Raw genomic sequence first — 12,700 nt, 5'->3', positions numbered from 1 at the left:
CTTTCTGAAACCAACCCCTGCAGGCCAACTCCAAAACCCCACAGACATCCCCAGTGGACACTTACCTCCTTCCTGACTTCTGCCTCCAGCCTCCTCTCTTCTGGGATGTGCTCTCCAACTGCTCTGGAGCTGAACTGTCTATTTATAGAGAACCCCCGGGACTCCAGGCCTCTCTTCCAGTCCCCTGGGCCCCCACATGATTGGTTTAGGGCCATAGAATCCATTGAAGGTGATTAGCATTGATTACATTTCTCAGTGAAACCCCACCCACAGGAAATTAATGTATTAAACATGCCTACCATGCAAATAACATAGGTTTTCCCGCTCTACTGAATTACATTTCATATTTCTGAAGTATTTGGAGGCTTCAGGGACTATAGATCTGCAAGTTTTAACCACTTTGCGTCCCCTCATGGCACAGACAGTAATATCCTAATGAGTAAAGGACATGTTAAGAGTTGGTTGAATAATATCAAACCAGTGATTTGCTCTAGTTTGAGGAAAGCTTTCACATGTGAATGTCGAGATATTGAAAAAAAAAGGGACAGTCATTGTTGATACATAATGAGTAGTAGTGATAATTTTTCACTTTTCAAAATCTGGGAATTGACATGGGAAAGCTGTGCTTGAACTAGGCTAAATCACTGCTTTGATATCAGCCAACCTACTCTTAGGTAAAAACAGTGGGAACCGGAGGAAGGCACGTGGTCCCCACTCTGCATTCACTTTAGGATGATGGGAGGTGGTTTATAGACATACTGAGTGCTCCCTAGTTCTCAACCCCCTCAGTTAGGCCTCTCAAGCAAGAAAAGCCTTAATGGTGGTGTGAATTTTACTGTGTGGATCATGGAGACCATGTGGAATGACAATTAAGTGCACTTTATACTGATTCTAGTTTCAATCCTTAGGAAATCTTAACACCCTGAATTCTGGAAACTTCAAACTCCCTGTGACTAGAACCAGGGAATTATTACCTTCCTGACATGTTGTTTTGAAGATTAAATAAGATTATGTTGGCCGGGTGTGGTGGCTCACGCCTATAATCCCAGCACTTTGGGAGGCTGAGGCGGGTGGATCACAAGGTCAGGAGTTTGAGACCAGCCTGACCAACATGGAGAAACCCCATCTCTACTAAAAATACAAAATTAGCCAGGCGTGGTGGCGCATGCCTGTAATCCCAGTTACTCGGGAGGCTCAGGCAGGAGAATCACTTGAACCCGGGAGGCGGAGGTTACAGTGAGCTGAGATCATGCCATTGCACTCCAGCCTGGACAACAAGAGCAAAACTCCATCTCAAAAAGCAAACAAACAAAAAACCAGATTATGTCAGTAAAGTGCCCGATACAAGGTCATTTTGCCAAAAAGTTCTGACGCTTATTTTCTGATGCATTTTCTCATACTCTGTGATGTTTTTCCTTGTTAAGAATTGAGGTATTGATAGTGAGTCAGAGTTCAGATGGAGTTATTAAGTGGAATGAACTAGAATCTGCCTAAAACCACCATCTACCTACCCAATTCCCTCCAATCCTCTCCTCTTGAAACATGTCATGTTCTCATGAGGAATGTCCTTGACATTTTGGTAGGGATTGAGTTGGATCTGTAGATCTCTATTAACAGTGTGGTCATTTTCACAATCTGAATTCTTCCGATTTATGAACATGGAATATCTTTCCATTTGTGTGCCCTCTTCATTTCCTCTCATCAGTATTTTATAGTTTTTCTTGTAGAGATCTCCTGCCTGTGTGGATAAATTTGTTTATTGATTGATTTATTTTTAGAGCCAAGGTCTCACTGTGTCACCTTGGCTGGGTGCAATGGAAAACTCATAGCTCACTGCAGCCTTGAACCCCTGGGCTCAAGAGAGCCTCCTGCTCCAGCCTCCTGAGTATCTGGAGTTACAGGGAAGCACCACCACACTGGGCTAATTAACAAAGATTTTTTGTAAAGATGGGGGTATCGCTATGTTGCCCAGGCTGCTCTCCAATTCCTGGCCTCTATCCGTCCTTGGTGACTAAGGTCACCATGCTGGTGTTTACATATCCCTATTCATGGTGTAATTATCACTACAATCAAGCTAATTAATGTATTCGTCAACTCACATAGTGACTATTTTCTTTTCATTATCTATTTATGTCCTTAATTCCTGGGTCAAGCAATCCTCCTGCCAGAGGTTGCAGTGAGCCAAGATCGCGCCACTGCAACTCCAGCCTGGGTGATGGAATGAGACTCCATCTCAAAAAGAAAAAAAAAAAAAAGATATCAAAAGAAAGCCAGATGTGGCTCGTGCCTGTAGTCTTAGCTGCTAGGGAGGCTGAAGCAGGATTGCTTGAGCCCAATAACTGAGAATTAAACAAATAAGAAGAAGGAAAGAACATGGTATCTATGTGAGTTGAGGGAGATGTTAACTAGCTTGGTCCTGGCGATTGCATCACAATGTATTCCTGTTTCCAAACTTCAGCCTGGTGACCTTCGTTAATAATAATGTGTCGGGAAAGTCTCAACCAGAGCAAGGAACAAAGGGCATCCAAATTCAGAAGGAGGAAGTCGAATTGTCTCTCTTTGCCAACAACATGATGTCATCTATAAGAACCCCTGAAACCTCCACCAGTAAAACTCTTAGAATTGATAAACCAGTTCAGTAAGGTGGCCAGATACTAAGTCGATATGCAAAAATCAGTAGTGTTTTTATACACCAACAACGAACTAGTGGCAAGAAAAAAATCAAGAAAACAATCTCATTTACAAGAGCAAAAGACACCCCAAAACCCTGGAAGTAAATTTAACTAAGGAGGTGAAAGATTTCCACAAGGAAAACTATTAAACACTAATGAAAAATATTAAAGCGGACCCCAGAAAATGGGAAGACATGTTCATGGGGGGGAAGAATCAACATTGTGAAAAAGACCATACTATTAATAGACATCTACAGATTCGATGCGATCCCTACCAAAATACCAACAACGTACTTCACAGAAATACACTGTGAGTTTCCGGAGGGGAGGATTCGGGGGAAGCAGATAGGAAGATGGTGGTTTAGGCAGCTCCCAGTTAATTCCAGTGAATAATTCCCTTTTTTTTTTTTTTTTTTTGAGACGCAGTCTCGCTCTGTTGCCCAGGCTGGAGTGCAGTGGTGTGATCTCCGCTCACTGCAAGTTTCGCCTCCCGGGTTCACGCCATTCTCCTGCCTCAGCCTCCCAAGTAGCTGGGACTGCAGGCACCCGCCACCACGCCTGGCTACTTTTTTGTATTTTTCGTAGAGACGGGGTTTCACCGTGTTAGCCAGGGTGGTCTCGATCTCCTGACCTCGTGATCCGCCCGTCTTGGCCTCCCAAAGTGCTGGGATTACAGGCGTGAGCCTCCGCGCCCGGCCATTAATTCCATTCTTAACTCCAACCCATTGTCAACACCTCAGTGGTTAAGAAGGGAAAATATCACAAAGTATGAGAAAATGCACCAGAAAATAATTGTCACAACTGTTTGGCAAAATGACCTTGTATCGAGCACTTTATTGACCCAGTCTTATTGCATCTTCAAAACAACACATCAGGAAGGTTCTAGTCACAAGAAGTTTGAAGTTCCCGGAGTTAAGCGGCTTAAGATTTTCCGAGGATTTAAACCAGAATCAGTGTAAAATTAAGAGCCCTTCAATTTATCCTAAAGGTTAGACGAGAAGGTTTCCTCTGAAATTAAAATGAATGAGTCACTACTTGAATGGATTAGTATCATCCAATTGATGGTGTGAACCTCCCAAATTGTAATCTAATCCTGCCTAGCACTTAATTATCATTCCACATTGACTCCATGATCCACAGTAAGATTCACACCCACCGTTAAGGCTTTTCGTGCTTGAGAGCCCTAACTGAGGGGGCTGAGAACTAGGGAACCCCGTAGGACCCTCCGTGTATCTATAAACCACCCTGGCACTGTCCTGGAATGAGTGCAGAGTGGGGACCATGTGCCTTTCTCTGGTTCCCACTGCTTTTATATAAGGCTGATATCAAATCAGTGATTTAGTTTAGTTTGAACAAAGCTTTCACATGCCAATTCCAAGATTTTGAAAAAAAGAAAAAAGTAAAAAATTATCACAAACATTCATTACATATCAACAATGAGTGTCCACAATTTTCAATATCTTGGAATTCGCGTGTGAAAGCTTCGCTCAAATGAGATTAAAAATGAGATTAAATCACTGGTTTGATATTAATCAACCAACTCTATTTTGAATTTTTCTTTTTTTTTTCTTTTTCCGTTTTGTTTTAATAAGCGAAGACAACCAGCTCTTAACACGTCCTTTACTTGTTAGGATATTACTGTCTGTGGCATGAGGGGACCCAAAGTGGTTAAAACTTGCAGATCTATATTTTCTGAGGCCTCCAAATACTTCAGCAATATGATAACTCAGTAGAGCGGGAAAACCTATATTATTTGCACAGTAGGCATGTTTAATACATTAATTTCCTGTGGGTGGGGTTTCAGTGGGAAATGTAATCAACGCCGATTACGTAAAATGGACTCTATGGCCCTAAACCAATCACTGGGCGGCGCAGGGAACCGGAAACGGGGCCTGGAGTCCTTCTTCTCCATAAATAGACGCAGTTCAGCTCCAGGCCAGTTGGAGAGCGCATCCCAGACCGAGAAGGTCGGAGGCAGAAGCCGGGAAGGAGGTAAGTGTCCAGCGGGGATGGCTGTGGGGTTTCGGAGCTGGCATGCGGGGGGTTGGTTTCAGAAAGTTTGGGTTTGTTTTCTCATGCATTTATTTTCTCGGAGACTTTGTGAAGGCAGCGGGTCTCCTTTGCACCCCATGATTAACTCTGACTGGCGATGAAGTGCTTCTGTAAACTAGGAATAATATTAGCTTTCTCGGTCGGGCCCAGTGGCGCACGCCTGTAATCCCAGCTACTCTGGAGGCCGAGGTGGGCAGATCACGGGATCAGGAGTTCAAGACCAGTCTGACCAACATGGTGAAACCCCGACTCTAACAAAAATACAAAAATTAGCCGGGCGTGGTGGCGGGCGCCCGTAATACCCGCTATTCAGGAGACTGAGTCAGGAGAGTCGTTTGAACCCAGGAGGCAGAGGTTAGGGTAATACCCGCTATTCAGGGGACTGAGTCAGGAGAGTCGTTTGAACCCAGGAGGCAGAGGTTGCAGTGAGCCGAGGTGGGGCCATTGCACTCCAGCCTGGGTAACAAAGCAAAACTCCGTCTCAAAAAAAAAAAAGGAGAAAAATAAAGCAATAATGTTAACTTTCTCATCATGGTTAGGTTTTGTTTTATTTTATTTTTCAGAGACGGGGTCTCGCTCATTTCCCAGGCTGGCCTGGAACTCCCAGGCTCAAGCTATGTGCCCTCCTCGGCCTCCGCCTAGCTGGGACTGCAGGAGCACACCACCACACCGCCCGAGTGCATTTTTTTATTTACTATAGAGACGTGGTCTCGCTGCTTTGCCCAGTCTGGTCTCGAACTCCTCGGCTCAAGCAATCTGCCCGCCTCAGCCTCGATCTCCGCTTCCTGAGCAGGGGCGCTTAGGGAACCTGGCGGGAAAACCTCTTTAATTCCCAGAATTTCAGGCTGCCTTTTCTTTCTCATATCTGTATGCTTTTTAAAAATGTATCGATTTACTTAATAAATAAACAAAACGAGATGGCCGCTGGATGTGTCTCCCAGGCTGGAGCACAGTGGCACAATCACGGTTCACTGCTGGGCTGAAGTGATCCTGCCACCTCTGCCTCCCAGAGCACTGGGGTGACAGGAGTGAGCCATCGCACCAGGCCTAATTTACTTTCAAATTGAGAAATATAAATATATAATGGTGTATATGTCCGGTGCACAGCATAGTGTGTCAAGGTGTGTACGCATTGTGCAACGGCTAAATCGAGCAAACTGCCATAGGCTCTACCTCACTGTCTTATCATTTTTGGACAACACTTGAAATCGACTCCCTTAGCAATTTCCAAGTATACAGTACATTGCTGTGAACTATAGTCACCATGCTGTGCAGTAGACCTATTTAACGTTATTTCTTTTTTTAAAAAAAAAAGTTTTAATGGCCGGGTGCGGTGGCTCACACCTGTAATCCCAGCACTTTGGGAGGCCGAGGCATAGGGATCACTTGAGTTCAGGAGTTTGAGACCAGCCTGGCCAACATGGCGAGACCCCCGTCTCTACTAAAAATACAAAATTTAGCCGAGAGGGGTGGCTCACGCCTATAATCCCAGCTACTCGGGAGGCTGAGGCAGGAGAATCGCTTGGACCCGGGAGGCAGAGGTGGCAGTGAGCCCAGATCGGCCACTGCACTGCAGCCTGGGGGATAGAGCGAGATTCTGTCTCAAAAAATAAATCAATAAAACGAAATAAAAATAAAAATAATTTTAAGTAGGCCAGGTATAGTGGCTCACACGTAATCCCAGAATTTTGGGAAGCAGAGGCAGGAGGATCACTTGGACCCAAGAAGTCAAGGCTGCAGCAAGCCAGGATGCACCACTGCATTCCAGCCTGGGTGACAGAGCAAGACACTGCTGCAAGTTTAAAAACAAAAATAGATAACTTAAAAAAAATTCCACTTTTATTTTAGGTTTGGTGGGTGCCTGTGCAGATTTGTTACATGAGTGTACTGAGTGATGCTGAGGTTTTGAGTATCACTGAACCTGTCACCCAGGATATGAGGATAGTACCCAGTAGGTAGTTTTTCCACCTTCCCGCCGTCTGTCACTGCAGAGTTTCACTGTTTTGGAGTCCACGTCCTGATTTCCTTTCCTCTGTGTACCTGCCCCGGAGCGGGATTGCCAGATCATGCAGTTGTTGGACTTTCAATTTTCTGAGGAGCTTCTCTACTGTCTCCCATATCGGCTGCTCTAATTTACATCCCAGCACAGGGCGCAGAGGACCCCTTTCCCCCAGATCCTCACCAACACTCGTTCCATGTGTCTTTTTGGGAACAGCCACTCTAGCAGGCGTGAGGGGTGCCTTGTGGGTTTGGATTTGCATGTCCCTGATGATGAGTGATGACGAGCACCTTTTCCTAGACCTGCCGGCCATTCACATGTCTTCATCTGAGGTGTCCACACAGGCGCCTTAAGCCCTTCTAGTGGGTTGTTTTCTCGCTCTGGAGGAGTTTGAGTTGCTTGTGTTTTGCACAGGAGCCCCCTGAGATGTGTGGTGTGTAAATATTGTCTCCTCCTCTGGGTTGTCTCCCGCCTCTGCCGATTGTCTCCCTGGCTGTCTCTCTGTTCTGCACTTGCTCAGAGTCCTTCCAGGAAGTGTGGGTACTCATCCTCCAGGCTTCCAGTGACCTTTCCTGAGACCCTCCTGCCAGTTTTTTCTCCCTTCTGCAGACCTTCAGGTTGCTTCCCCCACCTGTGTCTAGGAAAGCAGGGCTGTGTTCTCATAGCTGTTGAACTTGGGTGATAATTGATGCCTGGAGAGTACCATACAGTGGCTTTTGCCTTTTGAAGCTACGTTTAGAACCAAATTTAAAAAGAAAAAAAAATTGGGCTGTACGCGATGGCTCATGCCTATAATCCCAGCACTTTGGGAGGCCGAGGCATGTCACCCGAGGTCAAGAGTTTGAGACCAGCCCGTTCAACATGGTGAAACCCTGTCTGTACTAAAAATATAAAAATTAGCTGGGCGGGGGCCTGTAATCCCAGCTACTTAGGCTGAAGAAGGAGAGCCATATGAACCTGGACAGCAGAGGTTGCAGTGAGCTGAGATTGCACCACTGCACTCCAGCCTGGGCAACAGTGCGAAACTCCACCTCAAAAAACATAAATAAAAAAATAAAATTTTTAAAAAATGTAGGCCAGCTGCAATGCAATCACGCCTGTAATCCCCGAATTTTGGGAGGCCAAAGCAAGCGCATCGCTTGAGCCCAGAGTTTGAGACCAGCCTGGGCAACATGGCAAAACCCCATCTCTATTACAAAAATAACCTACAAAAATTAGCCAGGCGTGGTGATGCACTTGTAGTCCCAGCTGCTTGGGAAGCTGAGGTGGGAGAATCACTGGAGCCCAGGAGGTTGAGGCTGAGGGAACCATGACTGCAAATTTCCCTCCAGCCTGGATGACAGAGCAAGACCCTGTCTCAAAAAGAAAAAAGAAAAAACCTCTCTATGGTATGATCCCACTACCTGGAAATTTCATAAGACTTTAATCCATTTTATGGAATGAGATAAGGAACAGAGAAACTCCCAGAGACAATAAGCAGATTAGTGATGGCCAGGGGCTGGGGGGGGTGGGGCAGGAGGTAATTCCTGATGGGGATGGCGTTCTCTTTTGGGGTGATGCAGTGATTCTGGAATTAGAAAGTGGTGATGGTTGCACAACATAGCGCATGTTCTTAGTAAAAGTGATGAATTTCATAAATGTGTGTTTTACCGAAACAACCACATATCTGTGCAGGAGCTTAATTCTCATAGGATTTTTTTTTTTTTTTGAGATGGAGTCTCACTCTGTCACCCAGGCTGGAGTGCAGTGGCACGATCTCACTGCAAGCTCCGCCTCCCGGGTTCACACCATTCTCCTGCCTCAGCCTCCCGACTAGCTGGGACTACAGACGCCCGCCACCATGCCCAGCTAATTTTTTGTACTTTTAGTAGAGACGGGGTTTCACCGTGTTAGCCAGGATGGTCTCGATCTCCTGACCTCATGATCCACCCGCCTCGGCCTCCCAAAGTGCTGGGATTACAGGCCTGAGCCACCGCGCCCGGCCTCTCATAGGATTTTTTAGTGACACCTCTTCCCTGCAGCAAATAAATATCCTGGGGTTAACAGGAAAAATGTGTTGGGGACAATCGTAGGTTGTAACTATTAATATTTTTCTCTAGCTTTTTACATAATTATGACTAAGGGCTTTGCCTTGGATCTTGTCTTGATGGGAAAACATAAAGAACTGACATTATTATTACATCAGATTCTAGGAGCTTCACATACATATCCGATTTAATTTACAGTCAAGAGCAGTGTTGTTCCAGTTGAAAGGAAAACCAGTTCCACCTCTGCACAATGATCCCCTAGAGATCAGAATCCAGGGGAGCATTCAGATTTTACCCCAGAACATGTAGTCAGAGAAGAACAGAGTGGATTCATTTCCACAGTGCTGAGTCCAATGCCCACGGACAAGTGGGGTCCAGGATTGGGATGAGGGATTTGGAAGGGAGGGGTGTGTGGAGTAGAAAGTTAAAATAATCGGGCTGGTGCTTTTGTCCTGCAGACTTCTGAACAAACTGTGAATATATTACTGAGAAGAAACAGGGGCAGCCTGTGTAAATAGGTCTCAATTTGATACTGGCTATTGGAAGAGCTTGCTCAGAGGCTGATTGAAATATTCTCCAGTAGTTATGGCTGCAAATTGGACACTCTCATGGGTTCAGGGAGGACCCTGCAACAGCCCTGGGTCAGAGACTCCACGGTCTGTGGTGTCCCCAGGAACTCAACTTGGAAATCACGACAGGAACCCTGAGACTTGGCACATGAACTTCAGGATGTTCAGCTGCCCAGAGGAGTCGGACCCCCTCCAGGCTCTGAGGAAACTCACTGAGCTGTGCCATATGTGGCTGAGGCCCGACCTCCACACCAAAGAGCAGATCCTGGACATGCTGGTGATGGAGCAGTTCATGATCTCCATGCCCCAGGAGCTCCAGGTCTTAGTCAAGGTGAACGGTGTGCAGAGCTGCAAAGACCTGGAGGACCTGCTACGAAATAACAGAAGACCCAAGAAATGGGTGAGTGGGAACCTCGTGATTGGTGCAGGGAAGGGGAGCTGGGATGGGGGCCAAAGAATTCTCCAGTCTCAAATATCAGCACAGCTAATATTGCAAATACCTGACCTAGGAGATGGACAGGCAGAGGGGATACAGGAACCCACACACTGTGTGAGGCCAACCTGAAAGAAAGACATTGGTAAAATATTAGGCCTGATGGAACGTAGGGAAGGAGGCATTAGAGTGAACTGAAGGGGGGCCCAGAAGTCCCATCCTGAGGCAGGGAAAGTGGTTGGTATCAGATGCAGGGATCTGCCTCCAGGTCCCCAAATGAGCCCCTAAGTTCTAACACAAGGTGAGCTGCCATTGGCCAATTGAGTTGGATTCACCCAGAATATTTCTCCTTGTCTTCTCTTTGGTTAGAGACCCTTTCATCTAAATGACTCATATTTATGTACTTATGTAGCGAAGAAAAATATTCAGATAGATTGCTGTGTCCACAGAGCTGATTCTGCATCAGGAAGGTAGATTTGAACATTAATTACAGTAAAATTTGAGCATTATGGCAGGACCCAGGAAATATGAGAGCTACTTTCAGGTTCTCATAGTGTCTGATTGTCTTTTTTCTCTCTACAGTCTGTAGTCAACTTGTTCGGCAAAGAATATCTTATGCTGAACTCAGATGTCGAGATGGCTGAAGCCCCCGTCAGTGTCAGAGATGATCCGAGAGACGTGTCCAGCCAGTGGGCCTCCTCTGTGAACCAGATGTGTCCGGGGAAAGGCCAGGCCCGCCGAGAGCAGCAGATCCTGCCCAGGGTCCCTGCATTGTCCAGGAGGCAGGTGAGTGTGTGAGGCCTTGGTGTCTGGGCAGAGGTGGGAGAAGGAACAGGAGGAAATCGTGTGGCCGCTGGACTGATTGAGAGATTTGGCACAGGACAAGATTAGAGCCATTCCCCATGGACATGATACATCCCCAAACATTCATTCCTGAGCCATCACAGAGAGGGAAGCCTCATCTACTTTTCTCTTCACCATGAGAGCTTTTAGCATTTAGGGTGGGGGGAGGTAAGAAATGGTCTCAGTGAAGTGAGGGAGGCAGTTGGCACAGACGAATGAACTGAAGGTCCCTTCCCCATCCAGTTTCCGCAAAGACATTTCATGAAGTCATTCAGCAAGGAACCCACTTTCTCAGACTGTTGATTTCTTAATTTGAGGAGTGTTTCTCAACTGGTGATTTTGCCTTTAAGGACACATTTGGCAATGTCTGAGGACATTTTTGTTTGGCATTCTCAGGGGTGCTGGGGTGTTAATAGCATCTAGAGGGTGGAGGCGGGGTCTCTGCTCTGCACAGGAGCGCCCCCTCCAGGAGGGTGATGCAGCCCCAATGCCAATGGTGCCAGGGGTTAGGGGCCTCCACCTAGAGTCATGCTCCTTCCAGCGTCAGGGGCAGGGAGACATTGGCACGGCGGGGAGAAATATTCTCAGAGAACCAAACAGCGAAAACCGCCAGGCAAAGGAGCTGATTTAGAATATGGAGGGTGCAGATTAGGGACAGACGCAGAAATGAGGTGGTGATGTTTACTTGGGGTGATGGGGTGGTCCATGGGAAGTCTGGTGTGTCCAGTCAGGAGGGGGCAGACATGTCCCTACTTCCACCAGTATAGACACGGCAGTCATTGCTCTTGGTTTTTCCTCTTCAGGGAGAGGACTTTCTGCTACACAAGAGTATTGACGTAACAGGTGACCCAAAGTCTCCGAGACCCAAGCAGACCTTGGAGAAGGATCTGAAGGAAAACAGGGAAGAGAACCCAGGACTGACATCCCCAGAGCCTCAGCTTCCAAAGAGTCCCAGTGAGTATGAAGACTTGGATCCACAGGGGTTAGTCCCTCTGTTCTGGGGTGCGGGGCTGGGGGCCCAGCATTACCATCCCCTGGGGCTGGCGATCAGCTGCCAAAATCTCTCCTCCACTTTCCTGAGACCTACAGTCCAATGTCTTAGGCTTGAGGTTGAGGGGAAGTTCTCAGCCAAGGTCAGTGTTTGGTTGCAATGAGTTTGGTGTATTGAAAATCGGCTTTATTAACTGTTGTGTGTGGAATCCCTTCTTCCAGCAGATCTGGTGAGAGCAAAGGAGGGGAAGGAACCCCAGAAAAGAGCCTCTGTGGAAAATGTGGATGCTGACACACCTTCTGCCTGTGTTGTGGAGAGAGAAGCTTCGACTCACAGCGGGAACAGAGGAGACGCTCTGAATCTGAGCAGTCCCAAAAGAAGCAAACCAGATGCCTCCTCCATTTCCCAAGAAGAGCCTCAAGGAGAAGCCACACCTGTGGGCAACAGAGAATCCCCGGGACAAGCTGAGATCAATCCAGTTCATTCCCCAGGCCCTGTGGGCCTGGTCAGTCACCCAGATGGCCAAGAAGCCAAGGCCCTGCCGCCCTTTGCATGTGACGTGTGCAATAAATCATTTAAGTATTTTTCCCAGCTAAGCATCCACAGGAGGTCACACACAGGAGACAGACCCTTTCAGTGTGATCTCTGTCTGAAGCGCTTCTTGCAGCCTTCAGACCTCCGAGTTCACCAGCGAGTCCACACTGGCGAGAGGCCCTACGTGTGTGACGTCTGCCAAAAGCGGTTCGCCCACGAGTCCACCTTACAGGGCCACAAGAGGATCCACACCGGGGAGAGGCCGTTCAAATGTAAATACTGCAGCAAAGTTTTCAGCCACAAGGGGAACCTGAACGTTCACCAGCGCACCCACTCCGGAGAGAAGCCCTACAAATGTGCCACCTGTCAAAAGGCCTTCCGTCAGCTGGGGACATTCAAGCGTCACCTGAAAACACACCGGGAAACCACCTCCCAGTGATTCCAGAGTCAGGTCCACATCCTCCACCCAAAGAGACAGTGAATGATGGTTTTTCTCCAATGTTACCAGATGACATATACACTTAAAGCACTTGGTAGGAATTGCCCGGATGTTTGAGTAAATATTTATCCTCCCCCATGA

General features: G+C 47.1%; 1 protein-coding gene across 2 annotated transcripts; it reads left to right on the top strand.

Moving 5' to 3' along the window:
• Nucleotides 1-4,614: 4,614 nt before the first annotated feature.
• On the top strand, nt 4,615-12,700 carry ZSCAN5B (zinc finger and SCAN domain containing 5B). 2 transcript variants are annotated; one of them, XM_004061508.4, is made up of 5 exons: nt 4,615-4,664; nt 9,209-9,719; nt 10,335-10,538; nt 11,399-11,549; nt 11,811-12,700. In XM_004061508.4, the coding sequence occupies exons 2-5, from the start codon at nt 9,336-9,338 to the stop codon at nt 12,557-12,559; spliced, it is 1,488 nt and encodes a 495-aa protein (XP_004061556.3). In that variant the 5' UTR covers nt 4,615-4,664; nt 9,209-9,335; the 3' UTR covers nt 12,560-12,700. The 2 variants fall into 2 exon arrangements, with proteins under 2 accessions (XP_004061556.3, XP_018870490.3); XM_019014945.3 differs by having other exon boundaries at nt 4,616-4,664; nt 11,808-12,699.

This window comes from Gorilla gorilla, chromosome 20, assembly GCF_029281585.2.
Source record: "Gorilla gorilla gorilla isolate KB3781 chromosome 20, NHGRI_mGorGor1-v2.1_pri, whole genome shotgun sequence".
NCBI classification, from domain to species: domain Eukaryota; kingdom Metazoa; phylum Chordata; class Mammalia; order Primates; family Hominidae; genus Gorilla; species Gorilla gorilla.
This window is presented reverse-complemented; position numbering and strand designations above follow the sequence as displayed.